This window comes from Syngnathus floridae, chromosome 3 (assembly GCF_059516105.1).
Source record: "Syngnathus floridae isolate MCC-2025c chromosome 3, RoL_Sflo_1.0, whole genome shotgun sequence".
NCBI lineage: Eukaryota > Metazoa > Chordata > Actinopteri > Syngnathiformes > Syngnathidae > Syngnathus > Syngnathus floridae.
The window spans coordinates 14,574,747-14,601,688 of record NC_142415.1 but is presented as its reverse complement, the minus strand read 5'-3'; the positions used below and the strand labels follow the sequence as shown (position 1 = coordinate 14,601,688).

Here is a 26,942-nt window from a genome sequence, read left to right as displayed (position 1 = left end):
CAGCCTTTGACAATTGTTTGCCAAGAAGTTTTTTTCTGACTTTTTCAAGCTGGCATGCTTTTAGGTCCATCTTGCAAACTCCAGGTGTGATCTGTATGTCCTGCTTCCAAGCTTCCTCCAAGGCAAGTACTGGCAGCAGTCCTGAGTACATTTAATTTGCTCTAAAAGTGAATTGGATTATGATACCTTTCAGTCAACTCTTGTGAAACACCCAATGTACTTGTTGTTAGGCAAATCATCCATGTGTACTAGCGTCAGTTGCCAGAATGTAATGTAAGAGTGAGATTTTTTTTCTCCTTGACTGAAGAGTTGTTTAGGATGCAGCGTATAATGTACTTGCTTATTAATTTTTCAAGTGGACCTTCTAACGCCTAAAAAGTCTGACGTTATACTGAATGAAAGTGACAGAGAGGGTCACTGGGGGCTTTCTTGGAAGTGATTCAGCAGGAGTCTGCGGTAGGAGTGATGAGTATATTTAGGTCAGCGGGCCTCCTACTGCACTAAACACCTGTTAATGCTAAGAGACAGCACCGAGGAGAGATGTAATGGGAGAAAGCAGAGTTGGAGAAGCAAAGGTGAAAAGCAGCCGAGACACCATTTTGACACTTCGTTTATAGCAGTGGTTCTTAACCTCGATCGAACCCTAGGGGTTCGGTGTGTTGGCTTCAGGGGTTCGGCAGAGCTGGTATGTCATTCCCCCCCCTCCCCCTTTAAGAGGGGTTCGGTGAATGCGCGTATGAAACTGATGGGGTTCGGTACCTCCAAAAAGGTAAAAAGGTTAAGAACCACTGGTTAATAGAAAAACTAAGGCTGTGCTTCATCTGAGATTTGCTTAACTTGTCTCAAGTTTGTCTTTTTGACACACATAATCCTTATTTTGATCCCTTAAATTGCTTATTCCACATTGCACACACCCTTGTACACACTTTTATTTATAAATGTGACAACTGGACAGGTATTTTAGTTTTTTAAGTCGAGTCAAGTCAAGTTTATCTATGTAGCCCTAAATCACAAACAAGTCTCAAAGGGCTTCACATATCCAAAAAATTGACAATTATTCTCAAACATCCCCTGATCTTAAACTCCCAATTGATTTGTTAAAATCAAATTAAATCAAGTCACCCTAAATTTTACTTACTCGCGTAGCATTGAATTTACTTTAGCTTACTTACACTCTGTCAGGCCAACAAGAGTATAGGGTTCTTCCTCAAAGATGCGCTTAATCAAGAGAATGTACTTAGACACCTTTCTGCTTGGAATGTAAGTCCACTTACTTGGTTCTCTCTTTACAAAAAGAGTGTAGCTATGAGCTACTACAAAAAAAAAAGGACAAGGGGAAAGGAAGAGGAAACCGGATACTACACACGAGTTACACCTTTGATGCTGCATGAAATGAGGTCTTTTCGACATCACACAGCCTGGCAGTTCATTTTGTTGCATTCAATATGCAGAACACCAATACAAACTGCACACAGGAAGGCTCACAGATAAATCGGTGATGACATTATACACTTTTTTTTTTAATTTAACCATCGTGCCAGGGGAGGAGTTTATAAGGCACAGTCAAATCGAGAGTGCAACCTGAATTCATCCTTATTTAATTCAATCCGCTAGGCATAGCAATTGATTTCTGCTTTGCATTTCAAAACTGTGTACATCATAAGACATAATGTGCACGGGCATTTAAATACCACGCCCCTGGCGCTCTTCTCCGCACTGCTTGACTGGCTGACTAACAGGCTGACAGAATGGCTGCCTATCATTTTTAGAACATCTGAGCCGGGATTTATCCGACCCCCACCTCCCACCTCCTTCCTTTGGGTGTTTGCTTGGTGTGAATATCAAATCACACCCTGAAAGTTCAGATATGTTTGTTTCAGCTACATCAAGGTGGAGGAAAAAGTGAGAAAACACTCCCAAAGACCGTCTTTTTAAAAAGAATTTATTGGAGGAAGCACTTTATTGAACATGCGAAAATCAAAAGAAGTTATCTTCATTACTGTTACTTGCACTGGTAAATAACATTTCTTTTTATAACGTCCACTTAGAAAGTACTACTCAGCTGCCTAGTGAACCAAAATGAAAATGATGTTTTCTGTGAAATTTCATCTCCTCAAAATGAAATCTTAAGAGTTGTTCACATGGTTTTAGTCATGAAAGGATTTTCCTCAAGTTGGTTTTTGAATAAGTATTGCATTGCATTTTGACTACTGGAAACCATTATTTTCTTGACAACATTAATAATGATGCAGCATAACATTTTTTTTTGAGTCTGTCGACAGAGACTATTGTCAATAATGGCTTGTCAGTGAATCCATAAACATGAGTGCAGGGTCTTATATTAGCACCAGCCATATCTCTCCCATTTGTCATTCTGCTATGTTATTTCCTTCTTTCTCACCACCCAAAAAGTGTGCAAACTCATGAGCATGTTTTCCGACAAACTCAGATAGCCTGTTTTTTTTCCCCCAGCATTTAATATGCAAATTGTATGAATGGTAGGCAACTGGCTTACAGTATAGTGGGTGTATTGAAATGTCAAATTTGGATGTGTAGGCTGTTTGTATTGTGAAAAATTAGAACATTCTATTCCTTGCTTGACTTGTGTGCGAGTAGGTGTTGAGTTTTTTTTTTTTGAGGTTATTTAATGAGTTGTCCTTAAACTCTGATGATCTCTCATGGCACACTCGTTTGCCACATCACTCTGAAATGATTATAGATGGCTGACAAATTCAATGGAGCGGTCAGGCTGATTTGTCACACGAAACACACCTACATTGAATATTTTAGGAAGAAGCTTCAAAAATGCTCATTTTCCATTCGTTTTAATCAAAAATCGCTACATTGCAAAAAACTTCCCCTCTGTACGCAAAAGTTTATTTTATAGTCACATGCCAGCAAATATGAGGCTGCTGATATGGAGGAGGACGAGGAAAGGAGAGATAAAAACGGAATGTGTTTTAAGTGTAGAGGTTGTGTGTTAGCTTGAAAACATAAAGCCGGGAAGATTGATGTGATCCTGTAAAGGTATTTACTACTAAAAGCAAATGGAGATTGGATGTTGGCAGGCAGAGGAGATGGCATCTTGAGCCTTCTCCTGGCAGGGTTACTGGCCCGGGCCATCAGACCTTTACAGCTGCCACTTTAGTGTTAATACAATCACTTCACTGGAGAGCCACTGCTGCACACCTCACATCCAAGAAACTCTAGTTCCGCTCCACTGGGCAATATATCAGATTCTTATGTGCAATCTTTGAATTGGAACACACACTGGAGAATAAAGCAATGTCCTGAAGAACAAGCTTTACGTCTTGCGCACACTCTCTCTCGCGAGAAAGTTTTATTGATCAAGAAATGTCATTAAATGTTGATCAAAAACACGTCACAATTCGAACAAAAGAAGTCATTTCAGTTTGTGTAGTTCTTTCTCAGGAGTAGGTAAATGATTTCACTGCAAGCGATGATGGTAAAAACGAACTTTTTTTTGTGGAAAATTTTCTTTATAATTTATTATATTAAATTAATTTAAATGTTGATGCTCCTTCCAAGGTAACAGCTTGGGGCGGGCGTTGAAAATTTTTGAAAATATCCAAAGTGCATTTTGAAGAACTTAATGTTTTCTTAAAAAGAAAAAATAACACTACATAAATATGAAAAATAGTCCATATTACAACAGCTGAATCTGTTTGCTGAAATGTCGAACAATTTATTACAAAGTCACTAAAAAATGGAATGGCTGCCAAGAAGACCTAGCCACTTTTATGAGCCTTTTAATCCTAAAGGGGAGGCTGCCACATGTAGTCAAACAAACAGAGGGGGAACACCAGGAAAGAGTAGACACAAAGGTCAAGAGAAACACAGCATGGAATAATCCGGGGATTGAACTGAGAAACAATGATTTGGTAAGTGCTGATTAACTTTTGAACAATGTTTGACAAATGTTCACAAATTAATGTTGAAGTGAAGTGGTTTTACGTGTGGTGTTTTGTGTATGCGTGTGTGGAAAGAGAGCGGGAGATAGAGAGATGGTGAGGCAGAGAGACAGACATCAAAAAAGTCGATACAGATGAGCGCAAGAGAAATTGAAAAATTGCTGATGGAACGAAGATAAAGTCCAATGTAGTGATGTAAAAAGTTAGAAAACCCAAGCCTGTTAATGGGATCATTAAAAGCAACAACTAAAATGTTTTTCATGCCCTGAAAATGTTTTTTTTTAATGTTTATATTTATGTTCATCTAAGGCCAAAGTTATCATGACAGTTTGGACATGACTTCTACTATCATCACTAGAAAAAGCTTCAACTCACCAAATAATTGTCACTTCTAGTCCTGAATTACATTGTCTACTCCTCTTTTAAATCTTTAACTATATAGTTATGTTTAAATGATGTTGGACGTACATCATCAGTTGCTGGGATTCCTGCCACTAAAATTCCTTTCAGTTTAATGTTTATTTCAGACTATGAAGACACCATCTGTATCCTCTATCTTTATGTACATCAACTCTTGCGCAATTATGTAATTTGTCAGTCAATAATCCTCCTGGACATTTTTAAAACAGACTTAATTGCGATTGTTACCAACATGAATTAGCTCATAAATAAACTCTCAACTGCTGACTGAGCATGTGGATTTGTATTGTCACAATGCCAAATGAAAAACAATACAGAGACAGACGGGGGAGGGGTAGTGTTAGTGTTAGTATAATTGGAATCCTGCAGATTGAGCGCATTTGCTCATTTAGTAAGTACAAAATGAACCTTTTCTTGAAACTGAAGGCATTTTAATTGTAGTACCTGCAACCTTGAAGCTTATTGGATTCCCCATCTAAACCACTCTAACGGTGTGAATAACTACACTGCGGCCATTTAATGGAGTAATAACATTCAAAACGGGTACTTGGGATGTGCAGTCTTACTGGTGGTGCTGCTGCAACCTAAAGAACAAATGAGCCTTCCATTAAGGACATTTCTTACCTCTGGAAAAAAAATCCCAGATAAATCTTAGCTTGATGACCAAAAATCCAGATGAAATGATATATGTGTGTGTGTGTGTGTGTGTGCATGCATGCGTGCGTACACACACACACACACACACACACACACACCAATATATGACAACGTCTGTTCATTCGAATTGAAGCAAAGGTGCCAACATGTGCTTTTGTCATGTTTGTGACATGTAGACATGTGTGAATATGGTTAGGTGCATATGTGTTTCCAGAGTTTGCAAAGGTGCCCTTGCCGCACAGCCTTTAGGGGTATGCATCCGACTTTAAAGGCTTTCAATGTTCACACCTTGTCAGAAATCCGCACGGATGTTGCAGCGCATAGTCACTTACACGCATACAGCACACGCTCACACACCAACAGAGAGTTACCTGCATGAAGAGGACACGTGTCAGGGGATTCTAAGCTGCACCTGACACAGGGGACAGGCTGATGTGAGGGGGAAGAGGAGGGTAGAGGACAGAACATAGAGGGGAAGGGGTTCTCTCTCCTGATGCTCATTTCCTGCATCTAAAGCGTGCCTTCTATGGCGCTCTCTCAGAAGCAAAGAGAATTCATTTGAATGGTTTGTCAAATAATGCTTTTCCCCCCACGGTGGACTGGTGATGCCGTGACTGCGTGTGTATGTATGTGTGTGTGTGTGTGCGTGTGCTCTTGTGTATGTGGAAGGGAAGCATGCCCTACTTTAGCGCAGTCGTTCCTCTGTTGATATTGCCCATAGCACCGGATTATATGCTTTTCATTGTGGTCTGACACATAATCACACACGCGCACGCGCGCACACACACACACACACACACACACACACACACACACACACACACACACACACACACACACACACACACACACACACTTACACTAATGCAGAAAAGCAGAGCAAAAGTATACGCATGAATCGGTGATGACAACCACGCGTAAACAATAAACAATAGTAACTATGAGTATAAAATGTCTTAGAGAGCAAAGTTAAGGACAATAAGGACACCATATTATGAGGGAAAAAGTTGCAATGATACTAAAATTAAGTTATGAATGGACAGTGTCAATCACAATTGAGCATTGTTGTCCTTTTAAAGGCTTTGATATCAAATAAATTCAACACAGTATGTGCTGGTGTGCCTTCACAAGAGCAATTTTTATAGTTTGTTTTTAATGCCTAAAAGTTTTTCTTACTTGTTTTGCACAGGACAATTGGGAGACAACTTCTGTTTACATTCTCGGCATTCATCCACACGTGCAGCATCATTGCATGCGTGTTGACTTTTGCCAAGTGATTATCCAGTTATGCAGGATTTTAAAATGTGGGCCTTATTAATTTGTACCGAATTAATTAACTAGATCACTTTGGGTCGTGGGTACACATTGATGCTATTCATTTAAATGTAATGAAAAACAGAACATTGCACAGCTGCCCTGCTTCGGATAGATTTGTAGGTCTTTGCAGTTTCTGCCAAGTTTGTGCCTAGAGGACCGCAAAGCAGCATAGAGAGGGGAAAAAGAGATTTTTGCAGTGCGGATAGGTGAGTCTCACATGGTTAACATTGCAGTTTTCTTTGATTACAATCGAAGCTTGCCAGTTTGACAGCTGCATCGGGCTAGGTCCCTGTAGATTTTATTTCTTGGTCAAGGTTTGACGCATTTAACAATGTGTTCGACAATTATAGTTGTGTGCATACTTGTGTGAAGGTTGTTTATCTATCAGCACTTTGATGGATGTTTCTTTCGCTCAGATAGAGCGAATAACTAGGAAAATGGACAGAAGTGAAATGAAGGTTCAATGTTTGTGAAGAATTGTGTTTCTATATCTACAATGTGTGAAAAAAAATGATAGAGCGAATAACTAGGATAGTGGACAGAAGAGAAATGAAGGTTCAATGTTTGTGAAAAAATGTGCTTCTATATCTGCAATGTGTGGAAAAAAAATAAAAAAAATTAATGCAGGCTATGTTGACTTAAACTTTACCTTCACATACTTGATTGATTGATAGGGTGTGTCTGTGTGTGTGAGATCCTGTTGCCACACACACACGTTTCCTCCTAAAATGTGTGATGAAACCTCATCTGTTAGAGATGATGTTGAATATATGGATACCCATCTTTGATTTTGATCTTACAAAACCACAAGATTTGTCTTTTGACAAGAAATATCAAAGCAAACTTAGGCTTTGTTCTCAATAAATATACCTTAAAAATAGTGTCAGAGAAAAGCAAGCACAAGCCACAGTCTATATCTGGAACACACTTTTTATGTTTGATTCTTGTTTTGAGTTTTTGAATGAAACTAAATTTATTTGACATGTTAAATTAATATATTATCCTTAAATATAATTTTCAAGTAATTATACTCAAGAACAGTCAGTAAAGAAATTTGTATTGTTTCACCTGGCTGTTGAGTAAAACATACCTCCAGAGGTTTAATTCTTATTTGGCACCCTGCATCAGTCAATTAACATGATTTAAATATGTTAAGTGAGGCTGAACCTAGACAAGCTAAACAGAGAAAATATAAATAATTTTGTTGAAGTGTTAAAGAAATAATTTGGAAGGCATTTAAAAACAGTTGTTACAATCATAAAATACAATTGATATAATACTGCTCAGGAAGCAGCATCGTTTTCCCTCGTTGTTGAGGTGTGAATTAAAAGACAAGGACATACATTCAAAGTGAATTCCAAACATGAAGCACTCAACCAATGAACGAATTTAATTGAAACTGTAATCTGTCTTGTAGACCTTCATATTATTTATTGGCATCAAACTTTGGGGAATTTGCATGGGAAAAGCAGCAAGTCAGACATGAGCTCAACCGTATTAAACATTTAACACCTGCTGAACAAGCTCTTGACACTAAACTCTGTTCGTTGGTGTCAGTCTTTGAATATAAGTGGTATGCGCTGCTGTGTTTGTTAAGGACACTAGGGGATGGCACAGTTCTAAACCTCCTTTCATAAACGTCAAGAGTGTACGGCACTTAACTCCTTCCAACCCTGAAGCGGAGCTACAATGCTGATCTGTGATCTGGTGTACTTTTCCTACTCCCTCTGTTATCTATCTCACTTACATAATCACCCAAGGCAAAATAGGTATAATTTTTCTTGGAATAACACGTTAGAACATTTCAAATACCTTTGTTATAAAATTCAAATTGAGGTTGGCTTCGTGGTAACCTAGCCAACTCTTTGTAGTCTACGTTCAAAAGTCTCATGTGTAGTCTGCACCTGAAAATAAAATCATCTATAAAAAAGACGTACAATTTGATTATAAAATTCTTTCTTTATTGGCAAGTATAATGTTTCCTTGGTGCAGTTGTGCCATAGTTTAAAAGTAGCTCAACTTCTGTTGATTCTTTTCTAAATTAACAGCGCCCCTGCTGGTTGCCGCAAAGTAGTGTTGACCATTTTGCAACCTCAGTTATTGGAACACAAATAAAACCAATCCCTAACAATCATATACCTCCCTTGTCCTAGTAACATAAGTTTTGTGTTCAGTAATGATAAAAAGGAAGATTGCACCGCATTTATTCACTGCCTCAGACACTCATTTATGTGTCTTGCCCAGCTGGTCTTAAAATATACCAAAATGAACAGTAGCTTTGCCAAGAATTTATAACACCCTGTATCCAGATTAAAAGTTTGTTCGTGAATCTCCGCCAATTGAACTTCTTCATCTCCAATATCATCTAGTTCACTTCTTAATTAGCTTATATTGCTTATATAGTGCTTCAATGTTTGTTTTTTCACTAGCTACAGACTGCCTTTTATTTTTTTTCATCTTTTCCCCCCCATTGAATCTATCTAAGTCATTTGTCTCCAACAAGCACATTCTGTCCATCCATTCACTTTGTGTGGTGTCACTGATAAAACTGCTAGTTGCCCCAGACAGACCTTAAAAATGGACCACATTTTCAAAATGACACGTTAAAACAAAGACATTCGCCCGAGGGACATATTTCTACTCTGCAAGTGCTCTTGGCACGAAAGCACAAATTGCAACTATTTGTTCAGTGCTTTTTTTGAGTTTTTATTTTTTATGACTCACCAAATTTTACTTTCTGGCATTAAGAGGTGTCATTGAGAAGAGACATTTGTCATCTAATGTATAGCAGTCATAGGAAATTGTGGAACATCTTTACAGTAGTTTTGCCGAGTCAGGTTTGTAACTCAGAGATGTTGATATTGAAAATTGATCAACTGAGAATGATGAATTTTTGCGTGTGCTTGTGTCATTAGTTCTTCCTGACTTCAGTGCTATTAAATATCATGACTGGAGAGAATGAAAGATTCTAATCGGATAGTTCTGATATTATCCTAAATTCAATATGTGTTAAATATTGTATGTTTGCTTTATCATCTTACCTTTCTACAAGCGCATTTGTCACATGGACTGCAGTTTCCTTTTCAGTGGTTTTCTGAATGCACTTGCAATCGATGATCGTGTGGAAAGGTGACGGCTTGCCAGTGGCCATGTTGGTGCTGCACTTAGGTCTTTCTGTGTGTGCATCTGTGTGTGTGCGTGTGTTTGTGTGTGTGTGTCAAGGTGTTTGAACTCCACGACTCACTTATTCTCGCTCAACTGTTAAAGCACCATTGATTCCAAAATGGGAAAGTCTATTTTGAATCACACACTCAACTGTCAATTTGTTCACCAGAAAACCGCACACTGCTTAAACAGCGTTTTCCGCATTTTTTTTTTTTTTTTTTTTTTTTAAATATACGCGATGCTACAGAGCATCTGTGGTATTTAAATTCTGGGAAATAACTCATTTGTATACATAATTAGACTGTGCTAAAATATCTGTGCCAAAATTTCTTTCCTATATCTGAAAACCGGAACAGGCCATCCTCACACTGTTTTCACATATTTGGAAGAAGTCAAATACCTTTACTATATCCTGAAAGAGAGAGGAAAAAAATGTCTTGCACCTTTCTTCTGCCCCCAGATAAATGTTTGAGGCCAGAAAATATATCAGCTCAGAGCCTGGCTGCAATGTATCCCGTCGGGTCATTGCAGTGCTTTTCCACGCCCGCAACAATGAGGTGCTCCAAAGCACCGATGTCACTGTGAAGCCTCTGTCCTGAAGTTGGTTGTCACGTCAGACTACCCCTTGCTCCTCTGTTTCTTCTCTGTGACATGTGTGCACTCATGGCCAACAACGAGGTGCTCCAAAGTGGCCATGCCTGCAGACTATCCAAAGTTATGTAATTATAGCTAGCTAGCTACTTGCATGTCGCAGTTGCGCCAAATAACAGCAGATGCGACTCATGCTGGTTTCTAAAGTGTGTCACGAGGCACCGTTTTAACCATCACCAAAAAAAGGAAAATGGAAATGATAAAAACAGTTAAACGTAACATTTGAAGACTGCAGTTCTCAGTCTTTGCACATTTTCAGCAATAGTCTTCAAAAATTAATAACATATCTATAAATAAGTGGCCAAATCAATTTACATGTGTAAAAGTAACGTGAGAGAATTCGTCAATATTATGGACCAGTAGGCAGAGTTGAGGATGGACAAAAAGATTCAGATAGGCAGTCAAGACAGATGGATGCCGCAAAAGCACACAGGCAAGCTGAGTGATTGGTCATCTGACTGTAAAGCTTGCTCTCACGAAGTGGCTGTCTCATCGCATGAACTGGATGACTGACTGGACAGCTGACCGACGATATCATCTGTCCCATATTTTAAAGCAAGCCCACTTACTTTTCAATAGATGTCACATAGCAGTGTAGGATCAATGGTTTGTCCTGATTATGAGGAAGTGTGCAGTGCAACAAACTAAGAAGGTGAGGCAGAGAGAAATGACACGGCCAAGATGGCCCATCTGTACCGTACAGGCGATTACTGCTCATTACCTGAGTGACAGTTGTTTGTGTGTGTGCGTGCATGTGTTTGTGTGTTTTGGCCAACACTCAGGACGCATTTCATTGCTCTGACTTATCCCAGAGCAGGGGACTTGTTCCTTCATCTGCATTAAATACATATCTGGGTTGGATAGCAATTTTCTCATGTTTTTATCTAATAGAAAACAAGCAATCTTGATTTTTCCTTTCGATCGTGAAAAGAAATAAAAGCTCACAGAATATTAGCCACTCCAAAAGTATTTATCATGTACCAATTGAAGAGAGCCCAGTCCCATTTAGTCCATATAAACACCCAAAATGTGTAATTACATAAATTCCCGTGATGTTATATTCTTGTTCTTTGTGTGCCTTTTTTTTCTTGTATTTAGTGTAGTGTTAAAAATAACTCATGTCTAAATGGTAGGGGAGTATTTCTCCTGTTCTCTGAAGGCATGACTCTTTAGCAGTAATTAAGCATTAAGTGGCAATAATTTAGTACTTAAATAAAAGCTTACAATAACTTTGTAAAGCATACAAAGGATCTACTTGAATAGTGCAATCAACTTTCACTAGGTTGACAGCGTTTTAAATAATTGTGTTAATTAGTTTAATTAAGATGAATGTCGAATCCCGTAGAGTAAGCTCTCTTGTTCTTGTTAAATCCAGATGTAATGTTAAATTGTGCTTGTGTTTGTGCAAAACATCACACATGATTTCTTCTGCCTCTCACCTTATCGTGGTGGATAAGGTATATCCCAAGGATATAAAAGTTGTTTGTTGCTTTATGCCCTTGGCAGGCTCAGCCATAGCAAACAGATTTTAGGTGAGGGACCGGACAAAGCACGGCTTTAAGGAACGACACAATTGCTTGACATTTCCCTTCATTACTTATTAAAGCTTTAAAGTATTGCATGGATTGATCAAGAAATGGTTCCGTTTTAGCAACACTGACTGCAAAAAAAACTATCCCCTTGAAGAAAATGATGCAAGACTTTGTGTCTGTCCAGTCCCATCACATACTTCACTCCCCTTGGTCCTGTCCTTTGCGCATTTCCCCCCCAGTTTCCTCTCTTAACTCGCTTTCCATTTGTCTTTTTGTTTGTTGCTTTCCCACAAGCTCCATTACTTACTTTCTGTCCCTTTTGTCCTTGCTTTGAGGCCAAATCATTCTTTTTTTTTTCCACTGTTCTTTTTTTTTTTCATAGACCTTTATGTTACTTTTGGATTGATGACATCGATTGTTCTTATTGTCCCCAGTATGTTCTTTTTCATTGGTTGTCTTTGTCATCCTTGACCAACTCTTTGTAGACCAAATCAATTCACAGTGTCTGATGTCAGTATCGTCACAGATTTTATTCCATTGCGTAGCATTTAAATTATATGTGTAATGGTATGTGTTTTTCTTATTGCGCTTTAAATTTTTCTGATTCAGGATTTTTTTCATGTTACAGCAAAAAGTTCTATTTCATTGAAACATACAACTGTATTTCTATTGCACTTAGTCATTTCTTAAAATGAAGAGACATTAAACATTTCTGCTTCTTCCTCGTCAATGAAAAAAGCCTTACTCATAGTTTGTAAACAGACATATTGGCTGAGTTTATGCTTTACGCTCTCAGTTTTCACCTTTCACCTTTTGCTACAAAGCCTCCATTTTAATGTAGATTAGCTTCAAGGAGAAACATTACTCTTTGTCAAAGTCAGCCATGAAGCTTAACTTGTGCAGACCTTGTGAGATAGTGAAAACTTTTTGGCTCGCAATAATATACACTGCTTAGGAGAGAGGCTTCATTGTGTGTGTGCGTGTGTGTGCTCGAGTCTCTTTTAAAGCATGTAAAAAAAAAAAGCATCTAGTCATCCATTTTCGATATGGCTTGTCAGTAATTAATTTGCTCGATTCATATATTTGGGGGGATTTTTTTTTATATTCATTATAATCTTTTCAACATTTACAATAAATCTAATTTAATGCAATGCAATGTTGTCAGTGTTTTGCTTGGTGACTTTAACACAAGCATAAATCAATCTGCTTGCGTGAAAGATCAAATGTATTCTTGAAGGCTTATTTAGGTTCACATGGCCATTTTGGACTATTCAGTCAGAATCATTTCAACTGCAGCTTTATAATACATTTCTAATTAGCAGGCTTATTCACCCCCTTTTTTTAAATGGTTGCGCTCCTCATCTTTAAAAGGGAAACCAATGTCAGTCAATTGTGACTTGAATGTCAGTCATGCAGTTACTACTCAGTGGAATAGTAGCAATGATTGCAATTTACTGCCAATCAATACGTGAAGTGCTCCATATTTGGTTAGGGTTTGTCAGATTTGCAGGTGCGTGCGTATGCAGCGCTATCTACTAGCTAGAAATGTAGTTTTTTTTTTTTTACAAAAGCACAGAATATGTTTATAGGGAAACCGTACAGTCATATGACCGGATAGATATAATATTCATCAACAACTGAGAATTATTGGTTTTCTTATGACAGCAATTTTGCACTGCTCTGCAAAGGAAGTATGCTCAATATAGTGGCAAGTGAATGCAGACAGTTTGCAATCATTTATCTGGTGATTAGAAAAATTCCAACAAGGGCATTTCACTCCAGCTTCAATGTCGTTCCCATGTACATTCATTTGATTTGCTTTTGATATCTAACCTTGCTATTAGTACATTTGAATGGTGTGATTCAATGGAAATATATGACACAAAAATTGTATGAGAGTTTGATTTTAAATAACCATAATAAAAATTTTTCATTGACTATGGTCATTTACTTTATTATCCAGGCAGTCAGTTTTAGTCAGCCCTCTCAGTTTTGTTGTTTCTTATCTCTGCATCATTTCCGTTCTGCTCCCACAATCATTCAGTCGTCACCTCTTAATTAATCTTAAAAAGGCCATTACAGATTCCATTACAGACTAAAACTCATATTTTTGTATCAGAGATTGAATTTGTAGCATCATTAAACAGTGCATTCAATGTTAAATGTAAACCCATTTAATTACTGTTTAATTCTGTGCATCTTAGGGGTGGCTAATAGATTTTAGTGTTTGGTTTTTCAAAGGAAACAACAGGAAGACTAAGCCAAAAAGTTGGTGAACAGAGGACAAAAGGTCATGGCATACTTAACCAGCACGTCTGTGGGTTTTAAGCACAGTTGCTGAACAGACAAAGCCCAAATAGTTGACACCATGGGCCACCAAACGTTTTGGAACGGAAAGCTACATCTTGGGCGCTGGTTAATGAGAAGAGCTAATAGTCTGCTGCTCACTTAGAAATAAAAACATGCTCAAACAACATGTAATAATGTTATCATTGATTAATTATATTCATTTACTTGATGACACTGACAATATTGTTCATTTCTCACACTCAACATAGAATTAAATGTCAATAAGCAATATTTCTATAAATTCTGCCAGTGTTTCCCACATTTCTAGAGAATCACAATGTCCTACTTTCATCTAGCTCATAAATTGCAAATTGTTTTCTGGGGTAACCCTGCTGTGTTGAAACTATTTTTTTAATATACATTTTACTCTGTGTTTCTTAGGTTGTCTGGGTTCATGCTGCCTTCTCCTATCGTCAGCACCGGATCTATATTGGCCTTGTGGTTTACCACTGATTTCGCTGTCAGTGCACAGGGCTTCAAAGCTGTCTATGAAGGTAAGATCACGTTTCACGTGTGTTGAAATTACTCCAACTGGATTGCATTTTTTTTCCGATTATCGTAAAAGGCAACCAAGTGTTACCTATAGTTGATACCATAGTAAACAAGGCTACAACAGGTACAGATGCACAATATGATAATAGCATACAGTAAATACAAAAAATTTTTATGGGGATAATGATGCCAAGGCTAAATTTCCAATAAGCATTTTATTTCTGTGGTTGTTTATTGGCTATGCAGTCAGACAGACCACGGTTCGAGGGGAGAATGACAAAGAGAAAACAGAACAGAGCAAAAACAACGGAGACCAATAATACTATAACGACAGTAGATGAAAGCAATAATGTTACCTTGAAGTTCTTATCTATTTGTGAACTGGGAACTGTCTCATATTATGAGGTAGAAACACAGCAAGCAGTAAACATGACATGATATGGCAGGACAATGATAATGAGCCAGTATGGCAGGGTATCCTAATATGTACTGTATTCATTATATTAAAAAATATATATATTTTGCAATCCTCCTACAATTTTTTTTAAATTAAAAAAAAAGTGAGACCTACATTAGCTATAGCGTTTGTCAGTCCTTGAAACAGACAAATCAATGGGCAACATCTCGTGTTGACTGGGCTATATTTTTCCTGGGCGGTGGATTCAAGTGAGCCTCGGTTGTGATTTATGAGAAAAGCTGCCCGTGTTAATGATGGTGTGTAGGCGACTCACATATCGTCGCTGCTGTCTTGGTCTGCCCAGTATCAGTTGGAGTTGGCGTGAGTGTTTACACTGTGTAAATGTAAGGCTATCTTGTCGTTTACTTATGCACTAAGGTGTGCATCGGTTAGTGCCGGTGCTTGTTGTGCATTGACCCCCTTCTCTATGCAAGCAGCAACACTGTTTGATATTGATTGTGCCTGCTGGCACGCAAAGCCTGGGTCTGACCTTTTGGGGGCACTTACAAATGCATGTACACAGACACATGCTTGTAGAGCAGGAGTCCATCTATTAATAATGAGCTCCAAATATCAAAGAAACCTTAAATAACCATATATGCAGTATGACTGTATATGCAGGTCGACACTGATGAGCATGACATATTAGATTTTCCTAAATCTGGAGTTCGTCTCTAAGGTATAATTAGATTTCAGTCATATTTTTACATTGATGACTCGCTTTGAAATCTTTGTATCCGAGTGGGGCGGTGCGGATTCCGTGTGCTTCAACATCATGTGACACGTTAGGTTGCAAACCAAAATAGATTACGCAAGCAAATGAGTGCAAAGCAGTTCCATGTAACACAGTGAAAGTAGAGTTTTCTTTATCAAAATACTCAAGTAAACCTACCTGTTGCACTAAAACTAGTCTAATAAGTACTATATATTCAAAAAGTTACTTGAGTACATGAATCGAAGTAACTTTTATACTATATTTAACACCAAATAAAATATTAATTTTAAACTTCTTTTCCAGGATTTTTTTTTTTTGCATTGATATTCTAGCCACCATTTACGCCTCAACTGAGTGCCTTTCTAGTTTCGACAAAAGTTAAACACGACTATGATTTTATGAAAGGAGACCAAACTGAATTAGCGGTGTTCACACACTGCTAATAGATGAAGTCTCGAAGAGGAACATAGTCTGCAGGGGGGGGGGGGAGGTACAGTTTAAGGATGAGTGCGCTAAACGAAGCCGTAAGTAATGGAAAGCAATCTCTCACTGATAAAAAGCCAAGTTTGCAAACCAGCCCAGCAAAGTCAAGATAATCATCAATTAATTTGGCCCCAAAGCCAGAGGAGAGCAGCAGGAGAGAGGTGTGAATAGAGACATTTAAAATGAGAAGTGAGATCACTGGGAACATGAGGGGAGCATGAGGACGCACGGATGGGATTGTATCTGTCTGTAATCAGACATGAGGGAGAAAACTTAATATTTATAGATCAGAAGGGGGAAATGCTCTCAACATCATCATCACCATCATCACCAACATCAAACCTAATAGTAACAGCAATTTTGTATCCTGATGTAATGATGTAAAGATCCGATGGGGATTTGTGTCGCACGCAATCTTCTCCTCCCTTAGCTCATCATCTCTTTTCAAATAAAACACTCAGATGATTAAAACTGAATGAATGTAATAAGATCATGCTCATTTGTAACTTCATATATGTTGCATTTCGTGTTTTTAGTAAAACATTGCCTGGTTTCAAATGAGTTTCAAATTGTCCTTTAACAACAAGAACCAGTGCCAGAACTTCCCCTGAGCATTTGTTAAATGCTGCAATGTAAAAGTGCAAAGGCAGCTCCAGGACCGTCCAACACTGAAAGTGGAACTTGCAACATTATTTGTGCTGCTGGTAATTTAAAAGCTGTTTTCACACAGGACACATTTCTGCAGAATCCCAAATGGACCAAAATAGTTTTAAATGGGTCACATATTATCACATTTTCTATCCCGCTTGTCCTCTTTGGAGCCTGTTCCAGCTGACTTTTGGGAGAAAGGCAAGGTACACCCTGAACTGGTTGCCAGACAAACAACCGTTCACACTTCATGGAAGCCAACAAAAATGGAAATTCACACACGAGTCTGCTATCGTGAGAACATACAAAATGAAGGGCCAGAGCAAATATTAGAATTGTAAGGCAGATGTGCTAACCATGGTGAGTCACAACTTACTATTGTATTATTTCCCTTATGTTAAACACATTCCTTGTGTTCAACTACACGAGGAAGGATATTAATATCTCATTCTAAAATAATGTCTAATTGGCCTGACTGTTTGAATGGGCAAATGTGATTTAATTGAGCGTCTCCATAAAGGACATTTTCTCATTTTACATTTGAACAAAGCTGCTTGAATTAGTCAAGATTATTACAGGAAGTACAAATTATCAATAATTTTGTAGGAGGTGCAATTCTTGGTGGGGTCATCACTGGTGTGAAGAGGAAAAGCTCTTTATTTTCTTATCTATTTTACTTTTTGTTTTATTTTCATCTCATCTACCTTCTATTCATCTTTCTTTAAGCCACATGTAGATTTTGTTTGATTCCTTCCATTTGTTGCTCATTTTTTCCCTCCTGTTGAGGGACCTGAACGCACCACAACTTGGAAGCCCATTAAAGGGGCTTTGGTCATGAAACACATTTACACACAGATATGCTGCAACATATTCCACAAACACCCATACGGTGCATGCAAACACGAATGACTGATGAAGATTACTTAGGATTCGCTTTGGAAATTCTATAGAAGGGAAACAAAGAGAGGATGGAAGAAAAACACGTCAGAGACACTTGTTCCACTTGTACAGGTCCAGTACAGTACACCCCCCCCCCCCCCCCAAAAAAAAAAAAAATAGCTGATGATCAATTAATAAGTGTTTACAAATGCTTATAAAACTAAAGAAAACTAAAAACTATGGAAACTGTGTACGTTAGTCTCGGGTGTGTTTTTATTTTCCCCCAATTACTCGTTACAGTATTCACTTTGTTTCCTGAGTCTGGCCTCATAAACACCCACTCGGAACAGCTTCCAAATGAGGCCGTCTTGATGTACAGCTTTGCGCTAGCAATCGGCAACTCTTGCAGTCATGATTTCTCAATGCAGAAGGATCGTAGTTTCTTGCTGTGGGAATTTGGGTCTTTCGACATGTTTGTTACACACGAGACAAGCTTTGTAGTTTTTTTTTTTTTTTTCCCTGAAGACTCCAGCCAAGTTGTTTTGTTGGTAATGCCTTTATTTTTCAGACTTTCATCTTAGCCAGTCTCAAAGTGCAGCAATCAATGTCCAACGTTTGCACGACTTTAATGTATATTTTGGCAACTATGGACAATGCATGGGATGTTATATTTAAAAATAGTGCCTGATTTTGATTTTCTAACGAAGATATTTGGTAATAGTTTCACATGATACAACCTTATTCTATTCAAGGTATAGTCTCTGGTTTGCCGTTCCTCACAGCATCAATTATTAATATTTTAATATTTAAACATGCTTTGCTATTGCTGAAGTCACATTGTTGTCATGAATCCCAAACATCACCTAACTGTGATTTCTGTCAGTATCAATCTTTCTTTGTTTCTTTCATTGCACACATTTCTTTGGGTTTGGTTGGTTAAGGAGAAACTAAAATCAATTAATAATCTAAATATTGCTCACTTTATAACATTGGTCAAGCAACTTAAAACTGGTCCAGTTTACATTGAAAGTTGATTCAAAGTGATTCAAGTTCATAATTTGATTACGTGGCAAAATATTTAGCCGTGACTTGAATTCCTAATACTCTAATTTGACTGTCACTTGTGTGTTCTTCTTGTGACATTTCAGTTGCTGACTGTTCTCCTCTTTTGAGCCTGCCAAAGGTGGTTTGACCTTAACATGAGCTTTCTATTTATAATGACAGCATTGTCAATCAAAAAAAAAAAAATGTCCGATATCTACTAAAAAACTAAAAGTGTGATGCTTTTTTTTGCCTCTTCTGCAAATCCAATTGTTGCAGACATTTTAGTGACTTAGACCAAAAAAAGAGGCAAAATGATCCCAAAATTGACATTCTTACACACAAATTCTAAAAGTGACCCAATTATTGCCTTGACTCCTTCCAAACATTCTTCAAGTACCGGTGCTACTTTTCTATGTCAAGCTTTCAACGATTTGCAATGGCGACAACCTTCATTAGGCAGGAGAATTATTAAGCTTGTAGATTTGTCAGCAGCAGCACAGCCTCCATCTGTGTGAGGGAAAATAAATTCATTTGGAGTTGTTCTTGATTAGCTTGTTGAGGGAATACCGGAGGGAGGGCGCGCAGTGATGCAAGTGGTCATCTGTACAAATATGATATTAACGCTTTCAAGTGGTTGCCTGTAAACATCATATGATCGGTGTTTTGATGCATGCGAGTGGATGAGAATGCAATCCCATACAAATGTGAGTGAAACTCTAAGGCACACATTCCAACAAGGTAGAACCATTTGAGTTGTGTGTTAAAAACAAAGCGTTGAATTCACTTTGGAGTTTCTTTAAAGAATCGATCTGAGCCCATTTGAACATTATAAACCAAAATAGCAGTACCTACTAGATTACATCAAGTGGAAAGGATTACTGTACCTGCTCCAACTGGGACGCTGCAAACTAAATACGATTTCACATTATGTGGCGATGGCAATGAGTGTTCCCGTCTGTGCTATTATCTCTATGTTTTCTTAATTCCATTTTTATCTTCTGTTTGTCCAGATAAGTTATGCCCAGTATGCCTCTCTCGAGACTGTCTTGGTTCTACCGATTGCATTTTTGTTCTTTTTTTAATCATAATCCTTTTATTTTGTTTTCCATAGCCATAGGTACCCGTTTAGTCATAGGATAAATGTGATCGTAAGTGAATGGTTGCTTGGCTATCCATGTGCCCGCTGATTGACTGGTGAGCAGTCCAGGGTGTATTGTCCGTTGGGCATTTTTATGTTTCGGAAAATCTCTTCGTCAGGGGAGGAGGGGGTCATACAATTTTTTTTGAAGGGGCCATGAGAGAAACTGGAATGACTGTTGAACATACACACACAGTATTATCGAGTATAAGAGTATACATTTCCTAATTCAAAGGCTATCAATAATCCATAACAGCTCTGGGTTGGTAGATGACCCCACTACCAATAAGGCATGCCGCTCCCAAGACTATTGTTTTGAATCTTGTATGAGGTCAAGTGACAAATCAAACTTGCGGCACTACTGTATTACATCACTAACTAATGAACATTCAAAAAAAAACCAAAAACATGTCTCCGGTGTACCTATTTTTTCCCTATTTTCTCGTGTGTTGACATTTTGAGTCCAAGCTCCAGCAGTGTGCTATTTCGAGTTGGGACTCCCAAATCATTATCAGGGCAAATCCCCCTAATCCTTCTTCTGTGCAGGAAATAAGAGTGTTGCTAACATGAAGACCATTGATGGCATTATCACTCGTGGCTTTATTTCAAAAAATAGTCACTAGAGGGGACCGTATACCCGCTAAAAATAACACCTGCCTTATGCTATCGTGATGCATATCTGAATGGCTGGCAGAAAAAAAATCAGTTGAACCATAAGTCCAGTGTTAGATGTGAGTGTTAGTGTTAAATAAACACACCCAACTTGGTTGCTGCTTTTGCTGTATGTATGTAAGTATGCTGGACACTAAGTCTAGAAGTGTTTTGCAAGCCAGCGGAGTCAGCAGGGGGCGTTTCTTGGCGCAAACAGATCGTTAAAGCTGAGGGGGAAAAGTACAAAGGGATTTGACAACTTTGATGATCAGATCACGCCGCATATTTGTCGAACTGTGTGTGTCTATATCTGGCTGTGCCAGTGGATAGTTGCGGCACTAAACCATATCGACTGCGACACTGTGGGATGCCCTGCATGGGGAGCTGGGGTGCGGGGAAGGTGGGCGTGTCACATAAGTGTTGTTTTTTGGCGCCAGCAGTTGTCAGTTTCATCGATCAAAGCTGCAATGTCAACCGTCCAACTGTGTGTGTTTATGTGCGCGTGTTTGGATGTATGCACATGGTATGTGTGTGGCTGTGTGAGGCCAAAGGTGACCGCCATTTTGAGTCTATCTCTCTTACCCTCTTTCTCCATGTCTGTTTATCTCACTCGCACACAAGTGCTGTTTTTATGGAAGAGAGGAAAAGTTTATTTCCAAAGTTGATATTATTAACCCATTTATACTTTGTGTCAGGACTGTTTTCTTGTCATTTACATGCATCCTACATGCACTGTAAATTCTGCATTTAATCCATCACAATAACACACCAGTGGCGGTGGGCAACTTCCTTGGACCGAGTGCATTTAGGTGCTCTGCTTTATATGAGGTGACCCATTTGACAGTTGTGGATATGACTGGTGGTCTTTTACATCAATCATGATATATTTCATAACAGATGATGAGGATAGGCTGACGTCTCCGATGATAGGCCATCTATTTTCAAATTCATTCATTGCTGTCAACAAGCAGCTACTATGTACAAATAAATACGTACATAGAATCTTACTCGTGTATAATGCATGACTTCTTGAATTTATTATGAAAAGATTTTTTCCAATCGCCAAAGAATTTTGCATTTCCAGAGCACCTCCTCCAAATGCACCTTAAGCTATCAACTCTTCTGAGAAGGAAATCAAATTCATTCAGTGTGAAACATTAATTGGTCCAATTACCCTTCTAAGATTCTCACAAAGCGTAGCGGTACCACATGATTTATTTATAGCACGGTGCTGAATATCAAAAGGGAGCGCCACATCTTGTGTTGAACATAGGGAAGCTTATTAACTGTAAATTAATTTATTCTGTTGTTTGTGTGACATTCATAGAAAGGGAACAATCACACAGCCATCGATTAAGTCAGATGACATCAATTTCTTTTAGCTATTAACAATGTAGTCACTGATGCGCGTTAGCCCTCTGTTGAGGAATTCTAAGTGAGGAAAAAAAGAAGATATAACTGTTCATTTAGGAAACAGATAATGCCTCATTCATGGCCTGGCAATTGGGTTCAAGGTTGGTTCATTGATTCAAAACCCCAGGCAGGCCTCGATTTCGCCTTGTGATGCTGCTGGCCCTACTTTAAAAGGAGCACTGAACCTTAAGTCCCCCACTCAGATGAGTGGAATGCCGTACTTGTCGTTAAACACTTAAGTTGATGATGCATGAAGGGGATTATGTCAAGCTACAGATGCTGTCTTAATATTGATTTCCCTGCGCTATATTCTTCCGGAAATAGTATTTTCAAAGTCACACAGACCCCCACGCTGGATGGCTTATACGTTAGGTCAAAGGACAAATAGCGAAAAGGCACGTTTTAGTGCGTAAAAACTACCATTAAACGACTAAACAAGGAACCTCCATTGAATGTAACAACTCGCTTTGTACATTTTTTTGCCCCCAAAAATCACTGGAAATTTTAATATCATTGTCCTGCATATCATTCCAAATCCACATAACGCTGTGAGCACAAGACATGTCTGCCATCTAAGGGTGAACGGTGATATTATAATTTTATTATCAAAACGACAGTCGAGTGCTGCTTATTTGCAGTTTGGCACCCGAGGATTTGCATTTCTGCAGACATTTTTTTCTTTCTTTAATGTTTTTCATATTTTGGATTTTTGCCCGTTTTGGGGATCCCCTCCCTTTACCTCTTTAGTGAAAAACATCTAATGAATGTAGACCAGCGTTTTGAAGAGGTTTTGGAGTATGTTTAAAACAAAAAACAATATAATTTGAGTTATTTATTTATTTATGAAATGGCCACCACTTGCTGATCCCTGCGTTTACAGTCGAATAAGCGAATGTATTTTCTAGTGTTTGCTCCCTAGTTATTATTCTGTCCATTTGTTTGACTCGACTACAAATAGCCTCCGTGGAAATTGGAGGGCACTGATAAGCGTTTTCATATCTCTGTGACCATTTTATTCTTAATGTTTCTCTGTCTGATAAGCAAAGTTTATCAAATCAGCGTGGGCATCTCGGTGAAGCAAAGTTTGCTTTCCACCATTTAAGCTGTGTTCCTTTCCTCTTCCCTATGCTTGCTTTGTTGTTTTTCTTTTGGCTCTCACTCACTAACTCTGGCTCTGTCTCACACTTTAAATCTTTAACACATAACTCCCCTTCAACGTAAGAGTCTTATTATCAAGTTCAGGCTACAGATTGCTTACAAAAAGTATCTATTTTGAATCTGACATCATGGGCATCCCTCCCATGGCAAATTTCAAATTGAGCTTATTCCCTTGTGTCAGCTAATAGAGGGCTATCCAGCAATGAAAGACAAGAGAGCCGAACATTTTATACTATGTTCAGAGTGAAAGCTTAATCAACTGTGCCTATTACATTATTCCTAAAATGATTATTTCATCATTAAACATTTGGCCGCTTGTTTATTCATTTATATATTTTGCAAACACTCGCAAAATAAGATTGTACCCAAAGTGCGAAGTCACATTTTAAAAAATAACCCCCCATTCATTGATCACATTACTTTCACTATTTAACAACAACAACAAAACGACACCACACTGAGCACTTTCATTTCCTTTGCATCGTGAGAAATTCCGATCATGCATTTCTGCATTAAAGTTAATCTGCGTGTAATGCTCTCCACTGAGCAAGAAGGTACATGTATGTTTTCATATGATTATGACTTTGTATAGTATCAAGTGAATGCTTCGCTTAAAGCAGATGAAGCGGAAAATTAAATGCAGGCGATGCATAATAAGGCACGTGCACATGTATATGAGATGGCCATGTGTGACTTGCACCATAGAATAACAACCAGTCATTGGAAGGATGCAGGCTACAACACATTAGCAGGGCTGAATGCTGCTGAATGTTTTCTTTAAATGGAAATTGAGGGTGCCAAAAAGCAGGTTGGGAGGTAAGACGAGGAAGACGGACGGGGGAGAAGCAGTGAGAACGAACATAATGCATCATGATGCATAGGAAGAAAGGTGTTTGGGAGAAGAGGAGTAAAAAATAAAAAGAGCAAAGAGGGCGCTGAGCAGCAGAGCAGAGTGCCGAGGAAAGGAGTGAGGGGCAGACAATCCGAGAATACCAAACACTTTTCTGGCTGAGAGAGAAAGACAAGAAGAGGGCTTGCAGAGAAAAGTAGAAGGCAGGGGTAGAATACTGAACACAATCAACACAATGAGGTGTTTTAACTATTTTTCCAACTACAGCCAAATATTGCTCATATTTAAAAATCAATACTGATATCTATCAGTATATTACAAAACAGTTAACAGGAGAAGCGCAATATCCATTGAACTGACGCAAACAACGCAGAAATTTAATTTCTTTTCATTTGATTGTCATTACTGTACTTTTTACTAAATTACAGTATTAAGGTGTGCTATTTTTCTAGTCAACTAGTTTCTAGTTGTGTTTGTTTTTTGAGAGAATTGAAGCGATAAATGGCATTTTCATTCCATTCAAAGGGCAAAAATGATACATGATATGAGCGTTTTGAGTCACAAGCATGGCCACTTCATGAATTAAACTTGCATCTCAAGGCGCCAGTGTGTTTGTTGACAGAAACTGTTACTGGGCAAAAAAACAAAACAAAACAATGCAGGCTCAGGGAGAATATGTTAACATTGAGTAGCGCTTAAGACCCAGAACCTATGACTGCAAGTTTGACCAATTAACCAAATCATCCACCATGCTGCCTGGTGGAAGAAAACCCCACTTTATGTTATATTACATATTTAAAAAAAAATCAATAATAGCATTTCTCCAAATACCCAATTCCTTGACAGAACACAGAGAAGACCAAGAAGAAAACTACTACTAATGAGCGAAATACTCACCTGGGACTTTTAGGAATGAAAAAAGGGGGAAAAGGCTTGTTTTTTTAAAGAATCATTCTCACTTGGTTGAACTTGTACCTTTTCCCAAGATGCATTCCGTTTGAGAAGTGCCTAAATATAGACCCCCCCCACGCACTCACACACTCATGCAGATACTTCTCCCTGAGGTGGACTCACTGTCATGCACACTGAGACATATACACTGTAGACAAGCTACACTCACACAGACTCACACAACTAACCGCCACAAGTAGAAACAGAGAGAGAGAATCGAGGTAAAGGTTACGCAGCAATACAAAAAGAACACATAAAAAAAAAAGGACATTGTCAGCAGGGTAAATGAAGACAGATTATAATCGTGGTCTGAAAATGTGACATAGCGTGCGCTGACTATTTGCCACATGTTAATCATTGGATTTGCATGTGAAAAGTCTTGTGTGTAGAAAACATATATGCACAGTTCAGAAAGCATAAGCATCTTGCAGTAATGCATGAATAATGTGAGTTAAGAAAAAAAAAAAAAGAAAAAAACATCAAATAACCTTTTGGAGTCTACAAAAATAAAATATGTATTTAGCTTCAAATGGGGCTGACATTTTAGAGATGATTCTTCACCTGAGAGAGGCGTTGGATGTTTTTACGAAAGAACATGCATAATTGCATTGCATTTCACGTTCAGGACCCAAGTGCTTGATTCTAAATTAAAGTAATGTTAATGGCTGAGGAAAAATACATATTTAAGCTTTAACAAATTCAAAAAGCACAGAGGACATACGGAAAAGTCGCAAAAGTTACAAAAAGTTTCATACTCCTAGCTGTTCTCTTTCAAACACATTGTGATGTAAAATCCAAATCATAAAACTACTTTGTGGACTTGAGGGCGACAAGAACAGCCATTTTATTTCAGCTTACTAGCCTTCTGCTGCTGTAGCTGCAAGCTAACACTGTGCCCCCTTCGCACCCGCTGTGCCTATTAGATGTTCGAAATAAGAAAAAAAAAAAAACCCAAATATAAAAAGATTTCCCCGTGAAAGCTCTCTTACACTATCAGGCCGTACATCTGCAGCAAACAGATGTCACATGCTGTCTGGGTTATGGGTTCGGCTTAATACAACCATGAAAAAAAGGCTTAATTGTACTCATTATCTAATAAATAGCAGATAATGAGAGAGGCGAGTGATGTGGAGCAAAGGCAGTCAACTGCTGTCAACCTGCAGCTTTCTCGCTGTCCTTTACATCCATTATCGAAGCAGTCGTAACTTGCCATCCTCCCCGAGCACTCACTCTTCATCGCGTTGCCCGTCTTCCATCTCCGAGTAGTTTATTTTCACAAGGAACTCTTAATGGGCTGAAGATAACAGCCCTACTTTATTACCTCACTGTCCTCATGCTGTCAGGTCATGCAGTTGTTATTATTTTCATTTATTTTCTTTTTTTTTTTGCAAAATCATGACTCAGCTCGGGAAGTGCATGCATAGTATAGAAGTAGGAGGAAAGGTAAGTTCATGAGTTGGTGGACACTAATGAGGTCTACTTAGATGAGATGTAACCGCCTCTGCGCTATAACTGAAAATTTCGATTAGGATGTATTACATACTATAGCCATTTTATGCTTATACACAGCTAAAGGATACGGCTTGTGAAAAGCGTAGAATCATGATGTATTGTTCAATTATTTTCATGTGTTGCCAATCAGTCATTTGAGCCATTTGAGGTTTCATTTCACGGGTCAACCAGTCACAGTCTTCAAATGGGTCTCTTCAATCTTTTGAGGATCACTACATGTGGCAGGTAGATAAGGTCATTTGGTCTTATTGGTACATGTTCTGCTGTAATCGTTACTATGTAGATTTTGTGTAGTATGAAAGGAAGAAAACGTTGTGAATCATTTCAAATGACTGTGATGGTTTACTACTCAAATATTTATGAATATTTTTACATAATCTACATATATTTACATACATATACAAATTTCTACCGCTATTTTCAGTGCCATTTTTTAAAAGAATGTTGAGAAATATATCTTCTTTTCAACGTCACTAATCTGAACACAATGTCAAACAACTGCATCAAAATCACAGTTGTGTGGCTGCC

At 38.3% G+C, this 26,942-nt stretch overlaps 1 protein-coding gene across 3 annotated transcripts in view; it reads left to right on the top strand.

Annotated features, from left to right (window-relative positions):
* Positions 1–26,942, top strand: part of LOC148400706 (CUB and sushi domain-containing protein 1-like) — a 276,392-nt gene that overhangs the window by 100,136 nt on the left and 149,314 nt on the right. For all 3 annotated transcript variants that reach the window (XM_088370818.1, XM_088370816.1, XM_088370817.1), the window contains one exon: positions 14,405–14,517. In XM_088370818.1, coding sequence (XP_088226944.1) covers positions 14,405–14,517 — 113 coding nt within the window. The remainder of the gene's footprint in view (positions 1–14,404; positions 14,518–26,942) is intronic.